The 21983-nt window shown below is 40.3% G+C and overlaps 1 protein-coding gene across 4 annotated transcripts in view; it reads left to right on the plus strand.

The window, feature by feature from the left end:
- The window catches only part of fermt2 (FERM domain containing kindlin 2), a 144520-nt gene extending 122750 nt beyond the window's left edge, over positions 1-21770 (plus strand). For 2 of the 4 annotated variants that reach the window (XM_070879200.1, XM_070879202.1), the window contains 4 exons: positions 9307-9327; positions 9817-9941; positions 18092-18233; positions 20590-21770. In XM_070879200.1, the coding sequence (XP_070735301.1) occupies positions 9307-9327; positions 9817-9941; positions 18092-18233; positions 20590-20763 (462 nt within the window). In that variant the 3' untranslated portion in view covers positions 20764-21770. The remainder of the gene's footprint in view (positions 1-9306; positions 9328-9816; positions 9942-18091; positions 18234-20589) is intronic. The other 2 variants (XM_070879201.1, XM_070879203.1) reach the window with 1 other exon arrangement.
- The last annotated feature ends 213 nt before the right edge of the window (positions 21771-21983 follow it).

Here is a 21983-nt window from a genome sequence, read left to right on the forward strand (position 1 = left end):
AATAGCTAGCTGGCTGCAAGACAAAGCAGAGAGGAGGGATAAAAGGTAGTTATTCAGAGTGAGAAGTAATGTCCCAGAAGGATCAGTGCTGGGACCACTGTTGTTCACAATTTATATTAACGATTTAGACTTTGGAATCAAACACAATTTCTATATTTGCAGGATAACACCAAATTGGGGAGGGATAGTCAATACTGGGAAGGACTGCAACAAATTACAGGAAGACAGTAATAAACTTAGAATGGGCTTTTAATTGGCAAATGAATTCCAACAGAGATAAATGTGAGGTATTACATTTTGGTAGGAAGAATAGGAGGTCACTTAGTACTTGGAGGGTGCAAGTCTGGGTGGATAAAGAAGCAGAGAGATCGGAGTACAAATACCCACATCACAGACAGTACTGACACAGGTTAACAAGGCCATGAGAAAAGACAAACCAAGCACTAGGGTTTATTTCTAGAGGGATGGAATTGAAAAGTAGTGAAGTTATGCTAAATTTGTATTGAACCTTGGTTAGACCACACTTGGAGTATTGCGTACAATTCTGGTCGTCATAAAAAGGATATATAGGTACTGAAGAGGGTGCAGGGAAGATTTACAAGGATGATGCCTATCTTGAAAGGATGAACAGGCTGGGTCTTTTTTTTTCTATTGAAAAGAGACAGGTGATCTAATAGAGGTCTTTAAAATTGAAAGGTTTTGAAAGATAGAGAGAATGTTTCCACTTGTGGGGAAGAACATAGCTAGAGGTCACCAAGAAATCCAATAGGGAATTCAGAAGAAACCTCTTTACTCGGTAATGAGAATGTGGGACTTGCTACCACAGGGAGTGCTTGAAGTGAATTGTATAGATGCATTTAAGGAGAGGCTGGACAAGCATATGAGGGAGAAGGGGAGATTTATACTGATAGATTTTGATAAGGAAAGACTGGAGGTGGCTCGAGTGGTGCATAAACGCTGGCATGGACTGATTGGACCGAATGGCCCATTTCATGGCTGTATTTCCTATGTAATCTGATGTTTCTGCTGCCAATTTGTAGATTACATACCAACCAACACCTGCAATATTTCTGTGGTTCTTGGAGAAATTTTCCCACTGGGATGCTTTCTCCAATCCATTTCTTTTCAAAAAAAGTTGTTTGAAATCTTGGTAAATAGAACAGTATTGAGCCAACATGAGTTCTCATTTTTGGCTAATCCTTCCTCATGTAATGGCTCCACTGCCTTTTTAAAAAGTCAGTTAAACTGGGGGCATTTATTGGAACCATTCACTGGCTCTTTAGAGAAACTGACTGTCTTCTGCTTTTCAGTAATACATACTCTTAAAATGCAGAAAATGAGAGCGCACAGAATTGGAGGTAATCTGTGACTTGTGGGTAATTGGTAGCAAGGTAGGATACAGAGTAGGGATGCAGGGAACATTTTCTGATTAGCAGGATGTGAAATGTGCTGTTCCTCAGGGATTTCTACTGGGGCTTCAGCTTTTTGCAATGTATATTAATGACTTGAATGAAGGGATTGAGAGTTGTATATCCAAGTTTGCAGATAACCCTTGTTTGGAGCAGGAAGTTACAAAGGGATATAGCCAGACTAAGTAAGTGAGCAAAACTGGCAGATTGACTTCAATTTTGGAAATGGTAAGGTCATCCATTTTTGAGCTGAGAAAGATAAATTGGAATGTTTTCTTAATGGGGAGATATTAGAAGCTTTGGAAGAACAATGGGATTTAGGTATCCATGTGCACAAATCATTAAAAGCTAGCACACTGCTACAAAAAATAATCCAAAAAGCTAATCGAATGTTGGCCTTTTATTTCAAGGGGATTGGAATTGAAAAGTGAGGAAGTGATGCTTCAGTTGTACAGAGCCTTGGTCAGACCCCATCTGGAGAACTGCATTCAGTTTTGGGCATGCACCTCAGGAAAGATATATTGGCCTTTTGAGGGGCTATAGAGCAGGCTCACCAGAATGAAACTGGGACTTAAAGGGTTAAATTATGAAGACAGGTTGCATAAATGTGGCTTCTATTCCCCAATTGTTGAGGGGTGATATAATTGGTGTTTAAAATGATAAAGGGATTCTTTAGGGTAAATACTGAGAAACCTGTTGAGAATCTTAAATTGAGAGGCCAGTTAGGTGTCAAATTAGGAAATACTTTTTCACAAAGGGTCGGGGAAATCTGGAACTCTCTTCCCCCAAAAGGATCTGGATGCCAGATGGAGATCGATGGATTTTTGTTAGCTAAGGACATCAAGATATGGAGCAAAGGCAAGTAAATAGAGTTGAGTTACAGATCAGCCATGATCTTATTAAATGGCGGAGCAGCTCGAGAGGCCAGATGGCCTACTTCTGTTCCTATGTTTCACTCTAATATCATTAAGTCTCCTCTTGCATTAATGTGCATTTTACTTTGCAGCTCTTTATTTGCAATATTCCATTTAAGCCTGAATTTAACAAAGAAGCCCAAGGTGATGAGACTTTTTAATCGAGCTGCCTTCAATAGTTTTTTAAGTGTATGTTTGGCTATTTTTTTTCTCTCTTTCCCTCTCCCTTCACTTAAACCACTGACACTGGGGTAATTTGGATCCCAGCAGTTCTGACATACCTCAAAATTGGCACTTCATGTGTGAGCATAGACAGTGAGTATTGGAGGCTGTTCAACTGTAGATGATATCCTTACTGAGCCAAATCCTGTTCTTGCCTGACATTGGCACATGCATATTCCCCAAGAAATGTCAATTGATGACAAACAGAAACCCTTATTGTGCCTCTCCTCTCCCACCACTCGTAGGAGTTTTCACAATACAAATAATGTCCATTTTAGTTCACGTTTGTACTAACTGTGGTGCTTTTCTTTAAGTAACCTTCAGTTCAAGGGCTGAAATTAATATTTTGAACTGGCATAATAGAAGCAGTGACAGAGGAAGACTTGAAGGATCTGGTATTAACATTGTTTGGGAGGAAATGCTTCTTGTTTGAAATGATTAGTTTGTTAGGCCCTGGCCTTCAGAGGCAGAGTCTGATGTGGCACAAGACATTTATGTACTCGCACTCAAATATGCCGTAGTAATAAATGTTTAAATTGATTACTGTCGAAGAATTTACATATGTTCCTGAATTTATCATATAAAATGTCAGACTTTACAATAACTGAGATTGTTATCATTAATAAAATGCTAGATTATTGCTTTAACAAATACTAAATTTAAGGATAATTTCTCCTTTAATTGAAGGTTACAACTATAAGTTATTGACCTGAGCATTCCAGAAGTGATTCATTTTAATAGCTGAAATACTTTAATTCAAGCATTTTAAACATTTCATGTATAGGACAATTAGTTTCAGGCTCCCAGTGGACAACAGTTTCAATGTGTAAAACACTGAAGAGTGCCTGACAGATGCTGACAAGTGTGCAATTCCCTCTATAATGTACTGATTCATATAATTGGGTAAAATGCACTTATTAATTGTAAGATTATTTTTTTATTTGCATTCCTGCTGATAAAACTTAGTTTGCAGTTGTCAACTTAAAGGTTGCTTAATTTAGCATAGATCTACTTTAGGTTTTAAGAAGCTGGTTTGTGTGGATAACCCAAATGGTGAAAAGTTCCAAATACAAATACTTGCATTGAGAAACCCTGCAGAGATTCCATGATTTAGCTCTATATAAATGCTTCACTGTACTGGCATTTCTGAACTAGGAAGAATGATTCATGTTTTATTTGAATGCAGTTTCTGCTACCCATGTAACAGTTCCTTCCTGTTGGCAACATTCTTCCTATGAAAAAAACAGGAAAGGGAAAATCTGTAACACTAAACTAGTCTGATGTAATTTAAAATGAGCTTTTGCATTCCTTGATTTCATCCTCCAGCCTGAGTCATCAGAAATGTGTTGTGATATGTGTGTGTGATGTCTGTTTAGCCCTTGTACTGAAATGCTTCAGTCCAAGGCTACAATGTCTGCAACCATAAGCATTCATATGTGCTTTTAAACAGATTATCTGATCATTATCACATTGCTGTTTGTGGAAGCTTGCTTAGGCGCAAATTGGCTGCCGCGTTTCCTACATTACAACAGTGACTACACTCCAAAAGTACTTCATTGGCTGTAAAATACTTTGAGACATCTGGTGGTCGTGAAAAGTGCTATATAAATCCAAGTCTTTTCTCTCCTCTCTTCTTTTCTCTCCTCTCTTCTTCTTCTTTTCTCTCCTCTCTTCTTCTTCTTTTCTCTCCTCTCTTCTTCTTCTTTTCTCTCCTCTCTTCTTCTTCTTTTCTCTCCTCTCTTCTTCTTCTTTTCTCTCCTCTCTTCTTCTTCTTTTCTCTCCTCTCTTCTTCTTCTTTTCTCTCCTCTCTTCTTCTTCTTTTCTCTCCTCTCTTCTTCTTCTTTTCTCTCCTCTCTTCTTCTTTTCTCTCCTCTCTTCTTCTTTTCTCTCCTCTCTTCTTCTTTTCTCTCCTCTCTTCTTCTTTTCTCTCCTCTCTTCTTCTTTTCTCTCCTCTCTTCTTCTTTTCTCTCCTCTCTTCTTCTTTTCTCTCCTCTCTTCTTCTTTTCTCTCCTCTCTTCTTCTTTTCTCTCCTCTCTTCTTCTTTTCTCTCCTCTCTTCTTCTTTTCTCTCCTCTCTTCTTCTTTTCTCTCCTCTCTTCTTCTTTTCTCTCCTCTCTTCTTCTTTTCTCTCCTCTTCCTCTCTTCTTCTTTTCTCTCCTCTTCCTCTCTTCTTCTTTTCTCTCCTCTCCCTCTCTTCTTCTTTTCTCTCCTCTCTCCTTCTTTTCTCTCCTCTCTCCTTCTTTTCTCTCCTCTCTCTTCTTTTTCTCTCCTCTCTCTCCTTTTTCTCTCCTCTCTCTTCTTCTTTTTTCTCTCCTCTCTCTTCTTCTTTTTTCTCTCCTCTCTCTTCTTCTTTTTTCTCTCCTCTCTCCTTCTTTTTCTCTCCTCTCTCTCTTTTCTCGCCCCTCCATCAATAGCTCCACAATATATAATGTGCAATAATACTACAGAGATTTTGCAATCTACCTTGTGTATGGAACTGGTTAATATCTTCATAGCTCTCTCGCTGCTTTTGCTACCCCATCACGCTGCTGCCTCGGAGGTCAAGCAGCCATATGAAGAGCTTCATATCCAGTTAGTGTTTTTCAAATTAGCATAGAATTGTTCATTTGTACAAAATACCACATAGCATCAATTGGTTGTAGAGAAAGAAGAAATAGCTTGATGTGAGCGTTTGGAGAATTTCTGGAATGTATGCTTATAAGTTAACGAGGGAAATGGAGCCAGCTAAATTCAGTTCATGGGGCTAGAGTCAAAGTTCTGCATTGCTTGCACTTTAGTACACAGAAGGCTTTCATAGAACTCTAGGCTGAATTTGCGTACTGTTATATATTGCAGTCATCTGAAGTATTTTCACATTTGCTTCAGTAAAAAATGTTTTCCTTTCTTGGTCCCCACGGGACTCATTCACTGCTGTGAACTAAAGACTGCCAATTGCTTTTCACTTCAGAACTAAATATAGCACTTGGCCTAATTGTGAAGGTAAAAGAATTATTAAATATTATTTATGAGGAATTAGTAGCTCTTGTTTTTCGTTAGAAATCAAAGTTTGCCTCCAGATAGATGAGTTGAATTTGAACCATAAATGTTTACAATGCAGAAGGAGGCCTCTCAGCCTATTGTCTATGCAATCCAAAACTAACCTTATTGCTCCACTCTTCAACAACAACAAAAATAACTTGCATTTATGTAGTGCCTTTAGCATAGTACAATGTGCCAAGATGCTTCACAAGTGCATTATCAAACAGAATTTGACACCGAGCCACAGAGATATTGGGACAGGTAAAGTGGTTTTAAAGAGCGTCTTAAAGGGAAACCGAGGTTAAGAGGAGGTTTATGGGGGAATTGCAGAGTTTAGGACCTCGGAAGCTGAAGGCAAGGCCACCAATGGTGGAGCGATGAAAATTGGGGATGCGTAAGAGACCTGAATTGGAGGAATGCAGAGATCTCGGACAGTTGTAGAGCTACAGGATGTTAGAGATGACATGGGGCAAGGCCTCGAGAGATTTGAAAATGAGGATAAATTTTGAAATCAAGGCATTGCTAGATCGGGTGCCAGTGGAGGTTGACAAGCACCGGGTTAATGGGTGAACAGGACTTGGTGTAAGTTAGGATATGGATAGCAGAGTTTTGGATGAGCTCAGGTTTACGGAGGGTGCAAGACAGGAGGGCGTCCAGGAGAGAATTGGAATAGACAAGTCTCGAGGTAACCAAGGCATGGATGAGGGTTTTAGCAGTAGGTGAGCTGAGGCAGATGTGTATCTTCCTCTGCTTCATATATTTATCCAATATACCCTGCAATATAGTCTGCCTTGACCCCTCCCTGCAGAAAAGCATTCCATTCTCCAATAACCCTCTGCGTAGTGAAGCTTTTCTCCTCGGTCAAGGTGATGATAAATTTATGACCCTGATGCTAACTCCCCAACCAGAGGAAATAGTCTTTCCCAATTCATGCCATCAAACTCTTAATTTTTTTTAAAATTGTTGTTAAAACTCCTTTTAGCTTTTCCTGCACCAGTGGAAATAGTTGTAATATCTCGAGTGTCTGCTCTGCATTAACATTTCCCATTCCTGGTATGATCATGATGAATCTATGTTGTGTGCTCTGGCTTTAATGCCCTTTCTGAATGTGGTTCCCAAAACTGCGCACACTACTCTACTGTGATCTAACCAATACATATTTATACATAACATTGCTTTTTTTTTTTACTGCATGTCCCTTTTATATAAAACCCTGTTGGCCATTTTTACCAGCATTTGCATACCGGTGGAATAATCTATTTAAACCCCAGGTCTGTCTCTTAATCTATAACATTCTGTGTATACTCCCAATTCATGGTTTATCTTCCAAAATATATAGCCTTGCATTATCCATATTAAATTGTATATGCAACCGTTTTGCCTTCCTGAAGTCTTCAGCCCTCATCACTGTTTGTCAAACCTTCTACTTTGATGTAATCCTCATGTTTTGAGATTGTGTTCCCTATATCCAAGCCCACATGTTCTATGTATACTCAGATCAAAAGTGTACCCAGCATTGACCCTGAGGTACATACATTTACCCCAACTTTGTTTCATGTCTGTCAACTAACTTTCTATCCATAATTGCTACATTTCCTCATACCATAAACCCTGAATCTTTCTAACCAACCTCTTCTGAGACGCCTTAGTGAATGCCTTCTGAAAATCCATTTGCACTATACCTGTTGCATTCCCTTTATCCAATCAGTCACTTTTTTAAAAACTCTCATGTTAAACACGACATGCTTTCAACAAATCCTTTATTAATCCTAATACACAGTATTTCTAAATAGTCGCTAATTTTATCTCCATTTCTGGAATCTAAAAATCTGCTCACAACTGAGATTAGACTAATTGGTCTCCTTTCTGTTCCACTTGAAAAGGATTGGCTACTCCATTCGAATGCCACAATTTGCTTATTTAAGGAGGATTGAAAAATAATGGCCAGGTTCTCTGCTATCTCTTCCCTCATCTTCAAAAGGATAGTGTGCACACCATCTGGGCCTAGTAACACATCCACCTCGAGTTCTACTCATATTTTTTTTTCCCCAAAGACAATTCCTTTTCTATTCTTCAATCAATTGCATATCTTCCTCCAGTATACCTCCATTATCACCTTCCAGCATCATTTATAAAAAAAACGATGCAACATAATGACCCTGAAATCTTGGGCAAGGCCTTGCAAAAGCCGGTTTTCGATGCGCATGCACCAAAAAATGGCTTTTCCGCATCCCTGCAGCAAGGACATCCGCGCGGGTGAGATTGGGCTATTGGCCCCGGCGCATGTCCTTCAAACTCTTGCACCTGGTAAAAGCAGGCACTTAGCCTACTTTTACCAACGTAAGAGTTTTAAAACATATAAAAATAAAATTTAAATACACATTTTTATGTTTTCAAAATAAAACCTGTCCACTAAAGTTTATTTTAAACCCTATTAAAACATTTATCAAAATTTTAAAAATCCAAAAAATATATTTTTTTTCAAAAACATTTAATTAACTTTAATTTCAATTAATTTTAAATGAGGTGTGTTTTTTTTAATTTATTTTGTATTTGAGTGTTTTAGGAGTTTTTTTCTCTGATGGTAATGGAAACTCGTAAAATCGGAGTTCCCATTACTAGCAATGAGAATACTGTACCGTGATTGGTTGTCCAGTCCCACGTGACTCCAGCTTCTCCGCCCGTATCTCCAAGACGTGGACGCACTGCGAAGCGTGGGAAAGGAAGGCCTCCGACCGGAATCCAAGGTGCCTCCAGGCCCACCGGGTACTTTCGTAAAACATTTTGGTCAGAGGCGTTCGTCCGAAGGAAGCCTCCATCCAGAATTTTAGCCCCAAATTTAATCTCTGGCATACTTTCAACCTTCACAATTATGTTTCCTCATTCATCCCTGAATGGCCCTATCTTCTCCAACTCATTATGGTGAACATTCATAGATTTTTTTAAATATCCATAGTTTAAACATTTTCTAACTATTTACTTTTATATTGAACAACAAAAACATGTATTTATATGGTACCTTTTAAAATAGAAAATGTCCCAAAATGCTTTGCAGAGGTGTGATGGGGAGAAAGTCTATAAAATAAATAGCTTTTTGTCAAATTGCTGCATCTCAAGTTAAATGTTAACTGCTCTCATTTACAGAACATCAATCCATTGTGATTTCACTGAGATGTGGGTAGAACTATAGCGAATACAACAAAAATAATAGATTTTACTTGCAAATCTGTGACTCAGGAATAGATGTGAAAAGCATATGGCAGGCATTAGATATTGCACTTCTGATGTGTGAAAGTGCTGACATGTTTGCGTACTGATCTCATTCCAATTGTAGTTTTCTAATGTCATTTAATTAACTTTTGCACACTGCAAGATACTATGGGTTGTATAATTTCAGACTAATCCATATCTTTTGAAGATTCCTTTTGTAAATGGTGAGTTTATGGTACATTTCCCCCAAAACAAAATGTGTCAACGCCTTGGGAAATAGTTTTAATGCAAATCTTGGTGCTATGAATACTTTTTCATATGTTTTTAATTTATTTTTAGCATTCAATTTTTATAGAAGTTGCTTAAATGACCCATTGGATTTCAGCGATTCAATTCATTTGTTTCGGGTTTTTTTCAATGAGTGGTGGGAGGCAGATGGATGGGTGTGGAAAGCTGATTTCTGTGCTTTTGTTACCTTATTCTCACTGCATTTTCTTTCAACTTCCTTTTCCCTCTTCATGCTGCCCTCTTCAGCCAGGCTATGTAAGGGACTTGGTAAGTGGACAGTTCAGTCACTGTGTGATGGGATGATTTTTTTTTTGTGTATGTAGGCTTCTTTGTGTGTCAGAATTGTTAAATGTTAATACTGAGAAGTGAAAACCTCCACTGAATCCAAACTTGGAGACAAAGTGCAATCTTAGCAATTTAAGCACTTTAATAATTCTACAGATTGTATGTTTGTTTGTTTTTTTTTTAAAAAGTCCTGGGAAATGAATCCTGAGGTAAAGGCATTTAGCATAAATAAAAGACTGTTTACCTGTTTGGTTGACCTGTTTATCATGTGATGGTGGAAGTTTTTTCTGATGATGAATGTGTTTTTTTAATGAAAGAAAACTAACTTTATAGACCTAGATATGTCTGTTTTTAACCATACTCAGGTTTTTTTTTTAAACCATTCTTGTTTTATTTTTTTTTTGTTCAGTGCTGTTATAAATCTTGCTTGCCTCAGCGAAGAAGATTTTGTATTTAATTTTTTTTTTTCAGATCTCTGCCAGAATCCTTGAGGCCCATCAGAATGTAGCTCAGATGAGTCTTATTGAGGCAAAGATGAGGTTTATTCAGGCCTGGCAGTCACTACCTGAATTTGGCATCACACACTTCATTGCAAGGTAACAATGATGTATTTAAAATATATATAAAAAATTGTGAGGTAGAAATTTGAATGCTTTTTACATGTGTTTTTTCAAGCTTTAAACCAGTGTAATGTTTACCAGTTTTTTAATGCGGGGTCCTGCGGCATGCGAGGTCCTGTACTCGAAATTCCCAGGCGGCCGCCTGCAATTAACATTGCATCAATTTAAATATACAAAGAAAGGTTTTGCACCGGTTTCTGTGTGTGTAATACTATGGATGATCGACTAGTATAGCGAGAATAATCTTGAACTTTTCCAACAGAATACCATAAAACTGTCGAAGAATTATTGAATGTTTAGCCAAATATTTCTTCAAGGGGTAGAATGGGGCCAGGGCTTTAGTGTACCCTCAACATTGTCTTCTAGTCAAAGGAAATTTGGACCCTGACTAGCTCGGTTTAAAAAAAAATTATATATTTAGCTGGATTTAAACAATAAAAATTGAAAACAATATCTCCTTTTATTGGCCTGGAAATTGCGGTTGGAGGCTTGCTGCCCACATACGCTTCTGAACCGAAAGAAAACTCCGAACTTACCTGGTGTCTCCAGAGCTTCGGACTGTTCCAGTCCTGTGCCTGTATAAAGGCCCATGGATCATGGGCACATGCTGTTCACAAGTGTCCCTGGGATCACGTGGGCTAGGTCTACCAATCAAAAAGGGGGAATTCCATTTGTGTACGGAATCCCCATAAACTTATTAGAAATCACCTAATAAAATTTCACACCATTTAAACAACAAATGGTCACCATTTAAACTTAATTAAAATACCCTTTAATTAGACATTTTAAAATAAATGTAATTTTTTGAAAACTAAATGTAAACCTATTTAAACAGGACAAAATTTATCTAAACTAATTTTAAATGTAAGTGAATATTTAAATCATTTCAAAAATTAACATTTCTCCTAGGCTGGTAAAGGGCCATACAACTGTTTTTTTTTTAACCAGATGTATGGGTTACATGGGCATTTTCTGGGCAGTAGTTGGGCAAATAGCCCAAATCTATGTCAGCGAAAGTAAATTTACAGCAGATGCAGTAGATTTGTGCAAGCAAAACTTGACCAATCGCAAGTTCCGGGTTTATATGCATGCACATCACGTGTGGAAACCCGGAACTTACGGGGCCACTCTGAAAGCTTATACAATCATAGAATGGTTACAGCACAGAAGGAGGCCATTCGGCTTATCGAGCCTGTCCTGGCTCTCTCCTTCAGTTAGTCCCTTTCCCCATAGCCCTGTAATTTATTTTTCCCTTCCAGTTCTTATCCAATTCTCTTTAGAAAACCACGATTGAGTTTGCCTCCACCACCCTTTCAGTGCATTACAGATCCTAACCACTCGCTGTGTTTTTTTTTTTAATCGTTTTTCCTCCTGATTCCTTTGGTTCTTCTGCCAATCACCTTAAATCTATGTCCTCTGGTTCTTGAACCTTCCACCAATTGGAACAGTTTCTCTCTACTCTGTCTCGACCCATTATGATTTTGAACACCTCCATCAAATCTCCTTTCAACCTTCTCCGCTCCAAGGAGAACAACCCTAGCTTCTCTAATCAATCCACGCAACTGATGTCTCTCATCCCTGGAACCATTCTTGTAAATCTTTTCTACACCCTCTCTAATGCCTTCATATCCTTCCTAAGCTACGAGGCCCAAAATTGGACATAATACTCCAGTGTCGGCCTAAAAAGTGTTTTATAAAGGTTCTTCATAACTTCCTTGTTTTTGTACTCTATGCCTCTATTCATGAAGCCCAGGGTCCCGTATACTTTAATCACTTTCTCAACCTGCCCTTCCACCTTCAACAATTTGTGCACATACCCCCAGGTGTCTGTTAATGCACCCCCTTTAGTTTATATGGCCCCTCCTTGTTCTTCCTACCAAAATGTATCACTACACTTTTCTTGCATAAAATGTCATCTGCTGCGTGTCTGCCCATTTCACCAGCCTATCTGTCTTGAAGTATATCACTATTCTCCTCACTGTTGTCATCTGCAAATTGTGCCATGTATACCTGTCCAACTCATTAATGTTTATCAAGAAAACCAGTGATCCCAGTACCGACACGTGGAGAACACCACTGTGTACCTACTGTCAGTCCAAAAAGCAACAGTTCACCACTACTCGGTTTCCTATCGCTCACTCAATTTTGTATCCATGCTGCCACTGCTCCTTTTATTCCATGGGTTTCAACTTTGCTGGCAAGCCTATTACATGGCACTTTATCAAGCACCTTTTGGAAGTCTATGTACATCACATCAACTGCATTGCCTCTCTGTGACCTCATCAAGAAAACTCGATCAAGTTAGTTAAATATGATTTGCCTTCAATAAATCAGTGCTAGCTTTCCTTGATGATGTCTTTGATTATAATTACTAAAAGCTTTCTCACTACTGAAGTTAAACTGACTGGTCTGTAGTTGCTGGGTTCATCCTTTTTGAAAGAGTGTAATATTTGCAGTTCTCCAGTGCTCTGGCACCACCTCCGTACTGTGGAGGATTGGAAGATTATGGCCTGTACCGCTGCAATTTCCACCTTCTCTTCCTAGCATGCCATCCCATCTGGTCCTGGTGACTTATCTATTTAAGTAAATCAACTTTTCTAGTACCTCCTTTATCAATTTTTATCCCATCCAGTATCTTAAATACTTCCTTTTTCACTGACTTTGGCAACATCTTCCTTTGTAAAGACGGATGCAAAGTACTCATTTAGTACCTCAGCCATTCCCTCTGCCTACTTGTGTAGGCCTCCTTTTGGTCCAGAATCGGCCCCACCCCTCCTTACTAGCCGTTTATTATTTAAATACCTATAGAAGACTTTTGAATTCCCTTTTTATGTTAGCTACCAGTCTATTCTCATACTCTCGTTACCCCTCTTCTTTTCTTTTTCAATTCCCCTCTGACCTTTCTATATTCAGCCTGTATTCTCAACCTGACTTCTGTCATACACACTCTTTTACTGCTTCATCTTGCTCTATCTCTTTCATCATCCAGGGAGCTCTGACTTTTCCCTACCTTTCTTCTTCGTGGGAATGTACTTCGACTGTATCTGAACCATCTCTTATATAAAGGCAGCTGTACACTGCCAGAAGCACCGAAAAATCCAACCTTTTCCTCTCCCCTATTGACCCAACACAGATGAGCATGAAAACCCACACCTCCAGTTATCCACAGATCACGAGTATAGAGCTGCTGTGAAGCCACGAATTACATCAAATCATTTTATATGGTCTCCCATCTTGACGAATACATACCCACTACCAAGTTGACGGGAGTTGTTGCAAATAAACTTAATGACATATTTTCCATATTCCTGCCTCTATTATGACATCTTCTATATTCCTGTCTATTATCGCAAGGTGATAAGAACATAAGAAATAGGAGCAGGCGTAGGCCATACGGCCCCTCGAACCTGCTCCCCATTCAATAAGATCATGGCTGATTTGATCATGGGCTCAGCTTCACTTTCCCTGCCCGCTCCCCATAACCCCTTATCCCCTTATCGTTTAAGAAACTGTCTATTTCTAAAATTTATTCAATGTCCCAGCTTCCACAGTTCTCTGAGGCAGCGAATTCCACAGATTTACAACCCTCAGAAGAAATTTTTCCTCATCTCTGTTTTAAATGGGCGGCCCCTTATTCTAAGATCATGACCTCTAATTCTAGTCTCCCCCATCAGTGGAAACATCCTCTCTGCATCCACCTTGTCAAGCCCCCTCATAATCTTGTATGTTTCGATAAGATCACCTCTCATTCTTCTGAATTCCAATGAGTAGAGGCCCAACCTACTCAACGTTTCCTCATAAGTCAATCCCCTCATCCCCAGAATCAACCTAATGAACCTTCTCTGAACTGCCTCCAAAGCAAGTATATCCTTTCGTAAATATGGAAACCAAAACTGCACGCAGTATTCCAGGTGTGGCCTCACCAATATCTTGTATAGCTGTAGCAAAACTTCCCTGCTTTTATACTCCATCCCCTTTGCAATAAAGGCCAAGGTACCTTTATGGCATGTGACAAGAACGTGGCAGTCCTTACTCACAGATGGACATTTAGGCCCCCTGGGCAGGACACTGGCAGGGTGTGGGAAAACAGTCAGAATTTTTTAAAAACTGGATAGACCACCCTGCATTGACCTCGGCACTGGCTATGGGCTCGACAACGCACACCTATCCCAGCTGACCCTGCAAAGTCGTCCTCACCAATATCTGGGGACTTGTGCCAAAATTGGGAGAGCTGTCCCACAGACAAGTCATGCCTAACATTGGCTGAAAGGTATAATTCTGTGAGTATGACACTGTCCCAAAATCCTCCATCACCATCCCTGGATATGTCCTGTCCCACTGGCAGGACAGGCCCACCGGGAGTGGTGACACAGTGGTATACAGTTGGAAGGGAGTGGCCCTGGGAGTCCTCAACGTTGAATCTGGACTCCATGAAGTCTCATGGCTTCAGGTTAATCCTGGGCAAAGAAAGCTGCTGATTACCTTCATCTGCTGAATCAGTACTCCTCCATGTTGAACACCACTTGGAAGAAGAACCGAGGGTAGCAAGGGCACAGAATGTACTCTGGGTGGGGAACTTCAGTGTCCATCACCAAGAATGGCTTGGTCACACCACTACTAACCGAGTTGGCCAAGTCCTGATGGACATAGCTGCCAGATTGGGCCTGCGGCAGGTGGTGAGAGAAGCAACATGAGAGAAAACCTACTTGACCTCGTCCTCGCCAATCTACCGGTCGCCGATGCATCTGTCCATGAGCATTGGTAGCAGTGACCACTGCAGTCATTGTGGAGACGAAGTCCCATCTTTACACTGAGGCACTACCACTGTGCTAAATGGGATAGATTCTGAACCAATCAGCAGCTCAAAGCTAGGCAGCTGAGGCGTTGGCCACCTGCAGCAGCAGAATTGTATTCTACCACAATCTTTAGCCTCATGGCATATCCCTCACTCTTACCATTACCATCAAATCAGGGGACCAACCCTGGTTCAATGAGGAATGTCGAGGAGCAGCACCAGGTGTACCAAAAAAAAAATGCAGTGCCAACTAGGGGAAGCTGCAACACAGGACTAAACAGTGAAAGCAGCATGCAATGGACAGAGTTAAGCGATCCCACAAACAGTGGATCGGATCAAAGCTCTGTCGACCTGCCGCATCCAGTCGTGAATGGTGGTGAACGATTAAATAATTAATGGGGGAAGGAGAAGACTCCATTAATATCCCCATCCTCAATGATAAGCTGCTGCAGGCCTCATGGGTGCACAAGATGAGGCTGAAGCGATTGTCACTGTCTTCAGCCAGAAATGCTGAGTGGATGATCCACCTCGGTCGCCTCCTGAGGTCCCCACTGTCACTGAAGCCAGTCTTCAGCCAATTTGACTCACTCCATGTGATATCAAGAAAGGGCTGAGCGCACTGGATACAGCAAAGGCAATGGGCCCTGACAACATCCCAGCTGTCGTGCAGAAGACTTGTGCTCCAGAACTAGCCATGTCTCGAGCCACAATGTGGAAAACTGCCCATAAAAAGCAGGTCAATCCAATCCTTCCAATTACTGCCCCATCGGTCTACTCTCAATCATCAGCAAAGTGATGGAAGTTGTCGTCGCCAGTGTCATCACACGGCACTTATTCACCATTAATCTGCTCACCGATGCTCTGTTTGGATTCCACCAGGTCCACTCTGCACCAGACCTCATTATAGCTTTGGTCCAAAAGAGCTGAATTCCTGAGGTGAGAGTTACTGCATTTGACCAAATGTGGCATCAAGGAGCCCTAGTAAAATTGAAGTCAATGGGAATTGGGGAAAACCCTCCACTGGCTGGATTCCTACCTAGCACAAAGGAAAATAGTTGTGGTGGTTGAAGGTCAATCATCACAGCCCCAGGACATCGCTGGAGAAGTTCTTCAGGGCAGTGTCCTTGGCCCAACCATCTTCAGCTGCTTCATCAATGATCTTCCCTCCATCATAAGGTCAGAAGTGGGGATGTTTGCTGATGACTGAACAGCGTCCAGTGCCAGTTGCAATTCCTCAGATAATGAAGCAGTTCATGGTAGTATGCAGCATGACCTGGACGACATTCAGGTTTGGGCTGATAAGTGGCAAGTTACATTGGTGCCAGACAATGACAAGCGAGAGTCTATAACCACCGCCCCTTGACATTCAACGGCATTACCATCACCGAATCCCTCCCCATCAACATTCTGGGGCTCACCATTGACCAGAAACATAACTGAACCGGCCACATAAATACTGTGGCAACAAGAGCAGGCCAGAGGCTGGGTATTCTGCAGCGAGTGTCTCACCACCTGACTCCAAAAAGCCTTTCCACATCTACAAGACACAAGTCAGGAATACTCTTCACTTGCCTGGGTGAGTGCAGCTCCAACAACACTCAACAAGCTCGACATCATCCAAGATAAAGCAGCTTGCTTGATTGGCGCCCCATCCACCACCTTAAACATTCACTCACTCCCTTCACCCGGCAAACCGTGGCTAGTGGGTACCATTTGCAAGGTGCACTGCAGCAACTCTCCAAGGCTTCTTCGGCAGCACCTCCAAACCCATGACCTACACCACCTAGAATGACCAAGGCAGCGGGTGCATGGGAACGCCGCCGCCACCATCACCCTCCCCTGCAAGTCGCACAAAATCCTGGAACTCCCTACTAACATCATTGTTGGGAGTACCTTCACCACACAGACTGCAGCGGTTCAAGAACATGGCTCACCACCACCTTCTCGGACCATTAGGGATGGGCAGTAAATGCTGCCATTGCCAGCACGCCTATATCCCACGAGCGACTAATGTGCCAGTATTGCTTGCGGTTTCTAATCAGCAGCAGTTTCAAGTGCATTGCGAATCTCTGTTCTTGACATCTGTAATGCATCTCCCAGAGGCTGGTTTGAGTTGCATTGGCCGATGCCTGGAAGCATATTTGCCCGCCCATCCATTCCCTTGGTTGTGTTGGTGCCTGGCACAGAATTTTGAGAGCATGCAGGATTTCTGCCTCTTTAGCATTTGGGTCATCAATAAATTGAGTGTTACTGAGATTGATCATTGCTTTAACTATTGATAAATGTATACTATTGCTTTTTGGGTGATGAGACAGTTAACCTAGATGTCTCCCCTCCCTCCATTAGAAACTACTTCAGAAGCAGATAATTTTAAAGAACTCAAAATACTGGCTGTCCAATTGGTTACATTAGGAAGGTCAGCAATGGAGCCATAAAGCAAAAATATAGTAGTTAAATACATCATTTTTGAGGGATACATCCTCTGGAAATTCCCTGGAATATCACTTACCAATTTGAAAACAATAATTGCCATCATTCATTGTTTTACTGTATGCGGTAAAACTAATGGTGTAAGTTTTTTTTTGTAAATGATTGCAGTATTGTATCCTAGAAGCTGCTGCTGATTCACTTTCCTGTAGTGGAATGATGATATATTTTAATATTCAGAGCTGACTACTGAATGGGTCTTTGAAACAATATTAAATGTGAAGAAATCTGTTCAAAGAAAAAGTTTCTAGCAAAACCTCAAAGTTTATAAATTAGCTGAGGCTACAGCAGCAAAAACGATGGTGTTTGTGGTAGTGAATGAGTTGCATTTTCTGCAGTCTATCAGTTTTTTTTTTAAGAAATTGCTAATTTTTATCAAAATAGCACCAATGCAGTCTTCCTGTTTAACTTACTTACCCATGTTAAATTTTGATCTTGGATAAGCAATTTGTGTTATTTGATATACTTTTGATTATGGCAGCTTTAAAACTAAATGTAGTATCACATTTTGTCTTTCAGGCTGTTTTCTTGAACAGACCAGATATTTAAAAATTGATTAAAGGTCCTGTACTATACTGTACACTTGTCTTTCTGGACACTTGAAGTTCAGTTTCTTTTTATAGGCCTGGTGTTTTGTTGCAATCTTCAATGCAGGCAAACATAAAATGTTTGGATTCATCCTTCAAAAAAATTCAATGTTTGTTCAGTAGCTTCCTGTATTATAGATTGTTACCAAATGTGGATATTCATGAGTGTGTGGAATATTTTGTGGAAAAATTGTAACGTTTGCTACTATCCAACTACATTTTGCTGTAAAGATGTTATGCTATATGTTGCAATTTAGGTTTCAAGGAAGTAAAAAAGATGACCTGATTGGCATAGCCTACAATCGGTTGATTAGGATGGATTCAAGCACAGGAGATGCAATCAAGACCTGGAGGTTCAGCAACATGAAACAGTGGAATGTAAATTGGGAGATCAAAATGGTACGATTAATTAGAAATGTACTTGATCCTTTACATTTAAAAACAAAAAATGGCAAATTCAGTTATAATGTAGATGTTATTTTGAATAGTTAAATGAGACATCCGTATGTGAGTCAGAATTCATGTGTACAAATAATATAACGTTTTTTTAAAATGAGTTTGTGGGATGTGGGCATCACTGGCAAGGCCAGCATTCATTGCCCATCCCTAATTGCCCTTGAGATGCACAGCAAAGTCTCACAAACAAGAGGTGAACGACCAGATAATCTCTTTTGGTGGTGTTGGTTGAGGGACAAATATTAGCCATAACAACAACTTGTATTTATACTGCGCCTTTAGTCATCCTCGAAACAAGAAGAAAAATATAGTAAAACTTCCTAAGTAGCTTCACAGTAGTGTTATCAAACAACATCTGACACTGTCAAATAAGGAGAGATTAGGGCAGATGACCAACAGCTTGGTCAAAGAGCTAGGTTAAAAGGAATGTCTTTAAAAGTGGAAAGAGAGGTGGAGAAGTTTAGGGAGGGAATTCCAGAGCTTAGGACCTAGGCAGCTGAAGGCATGGTCACCAATGGAGTGATTAAAATCAGGGATGTGCAAGAGGCCAGTATTGGAGGTGAATCATAGGCAGTCCCTCGGAATCAAGGAAGACTTGCTCCCACTCTAAAAATTAGTCCTTGGGTGGCTGTACAGTCCAATACGAGAACCATAGTCCATGTCACAGGTGGGACAGATCATCGTCGAGGGGTGGGTGAGACTGGTTTGCCACACGCTGCTTGCGCTTGATTTCTACATGCTCTCAGCGATGAGACTCGGTGCTCAGCGCCCTCCCGGATTCATTTCCAGGATGTTGGCCTGGTCGAGGATGGGGATTTGTAGGATCTTGTGGAGACATCGCTGGTGGTATTTCTCCAGCGACTTGAGGTGTCTACTGTATATGGTCCATATCTCTGAGCCATACAGGAGGGCGGGTATTGCTACAGCCCTGTCGACCATGAGCTTGGTGGTGGATTTGAGGGCCTGGTCTTCGAACACTTTTTGTTCCTCAGGCTGCGCTGGCACACTGGAGGCGATGTTGAATCTCGTCATCAATGTCTGCTCTTAAGAGGCTCCTGAGGTATGGGAAATGGTCCATGTTGTCCAGAGCCGCACCGTGGATCTTGATGACTTGGAGTGGGTGGCAGGAGAGTACTGTGCGGCGAGAACAGGCTGGTGATGGACCTTTGTCTTATGGATGTTTAGTGTAAGGCCCATGCTTTCGAACCGCCTCAGTAAATACGTTGACTATGACTTGGAGTTCAGTCTCTTTTGTGCGCAGGCGTCGTCCGCGTACTGTAGCTCGACGACAGATGTTGGGGTGGTCTTGGACCTGGCCTGGAGTCGACTAAGGTTGAACAGGTTCTCACTGGTTCTGTAGTTTAGTTCCATTCCAGCAGGGAGCTTGTTGACTGAGGTGGAGCATGGCAGCGAGGAAGATTGAGAAGAGGGTTTGGGGTAATGACACTACCCTGTTTGACCCCAGTCCGGACGTGGATTGGGTCTGTAATGGATCCACTAGTAAGGATCACGGCCTGCATGTCATCGTGGAGCAGGCGGAGGGTGGTGATTAACTTTTGGGGGCATCGGAAATGGAGGAAGAGAATGCTCCATAGACCCTCGCAGTTAGATATGAGGGTTGTAGTCTAATTGCAGATGAAACAAACACATTTGAAAATGTAAATTATTATAAATTGTATATTCTAAAAGATACACTATGGAGCATATCTCTGGGCTGGAAAACTTTTGATTTACAAAAATCATAACTCATTTTGCTACCCTATTTTTGGGGTGCAGAAAATGGAAAGCAAAGTGAACAAACTAATGATTTCAGTTTCTCTCCCTGTTTTTGAAAGTTTGCTTATCTCCTTTTTTCTCATTGCCCCTAAACATGCTTTCCTTCCCCACAATTCTCTTTAGCTATTCCAAAATACAATGTACACACTGGTAGTCTTGGATCTAACAGCAGATGATTTTTTTTTTAAACTCCCTGCTCTACCACATTTTTAAATAGACAGTGCTTAATTTCTTGGTGCACCTTTTGATTAAATAAAACTGTTTTATTTTAAATTTAAAAACCTTATTGGAAAAGCAGCATGTTCGCATTAATGTTCAATAAAAATTTATCATGCATGCTTCTCGTATCCTATCTCAATCAAAAACAAGCAACAAAAGGGATTTTAACTTTAGCTTAATTTATTTTAAGGGTTCCTAAAGGTGAGAATTCATCTTTTGTATTAAGAACATTGTGCATATGTTGGAGAGTATATGACACCTGGACTTTTTATAAATGCATTGCATTTTGTGTACCTATGTTTAGGTGACTATTGAGTTTGCAGATGAAGTTCGGCTTTCTTTTATCTGTGGCGACATCGACTGCAAGGTAGTTCACGAGTTCATTGGCGGTTACATCTTCCTGTCGACACGGGCTAAAGATCAGAATGAAAGCTTGGATGAAGATATGTTCTTTAAGCTTACCAGTGGTTGGATGTGACAGCAAATACATTGAAAGATATTTTCAGGCCATTAAAACACCTTTGTTAGTTATGAGTGCTGTTACTCAACATATGCTGCTTATTCCAGCAAGCGCCTTGTACTGTAATCTTTTACCATGGATTTTTTTTAGTTACCATATCAGTTAACACTGTGCACTAACAGGAGCACTTAGTAACTAGCTACCAAACAACCTACCGCAGTTTTGGAAATGGCATGTTCTCCCCACCTGACACAGCAAACTTGAAAGATCCCTTGTCAGAAATCTGTTTCACAATTAGAGCCTTGAAACAAGCCAAATAGTGTGATCCGTAAGCTATCCACAAAGTGTAATGTCGAGGGCAGAAAATTGCAAAGAATATTTATCAAACTGTTGCATGTGTGTTTGTAACTTAAGCCCTTTTTTTTAAAACAAAAATCCCCTACATAAATCAGGACTACTACAGATACTTGGAAATTGAAGGTAGTTTTGTTTGGGAATCAAAGAATACAGCTCATTGTTTTAGCTTGCTTAAGTTAAGTGTCCGGTTATTAGTTTCATTTACATACTGTACTTTATATTGCCAACCTTTTTTTTTACACCTTATAGTATTATGTGAAGCCGTTTTAATCACCAGCATTAGTTACCTCCTTTGTTTCACTTAAAATATGAAATCTTTCCAGTACATTATGAAGTAATGCTATGAAGTATTTGTTTTTTCATGTAACTAATGTAAAAACACAAGTTTTATATAATTGTACAGTTTTTGAACTATAGCATCACAAATCAGTTACAGAATGTGCTTACAATGCATTAGGTTTTGATGTGCTTTTGCAGGCATAGGTAACAGTAAAAATTTATTTCAATAGAAGAAAATTAATTTTGGAGCCTTGCTTAATTATATCATGTTTCATTGTAACAGCTAGCTGAAATTGTGCCACAAACATCCTAAACAGTGGAGCATAACATCTTTTTGTAACTGTATAAATGCATTTATTTTAAATAAAAGTTAAATCTTTTATTTAAAATGTCCCTGTCACTATTTATTTAAAATCAAATTTGTTTTGTGGTCAATATAGTAGGCAAGCAGCGACATGTTGGTCTTGCACAGATGACTCACTGGAAAAATATAACTACCCTAAAGCTGAACTGTCTGGTAGAATACCACATGGTAGCAGAAAAACAGTCCAGATTAGCCCTGCTTGCATGCAAGAGTCATTGCTGATGGCATGTAACTGAGT

The sequence above is a fragment of the Pristiophorus japonicus genome, chromosome 4 (assembly GCF_044704955.1).
Source record: "Pristiophorus japonicus isolate sPriJap1 chromosome 4, sPriJap1.hap1, whole genome shotgun sequence".
NCBI classification, from domain to species: Eukaryota; Metazoa; Chordata; class Chondrichthyes; family Pristiophoridae; genus Pristiophorus; species Pristiophorus japonicus.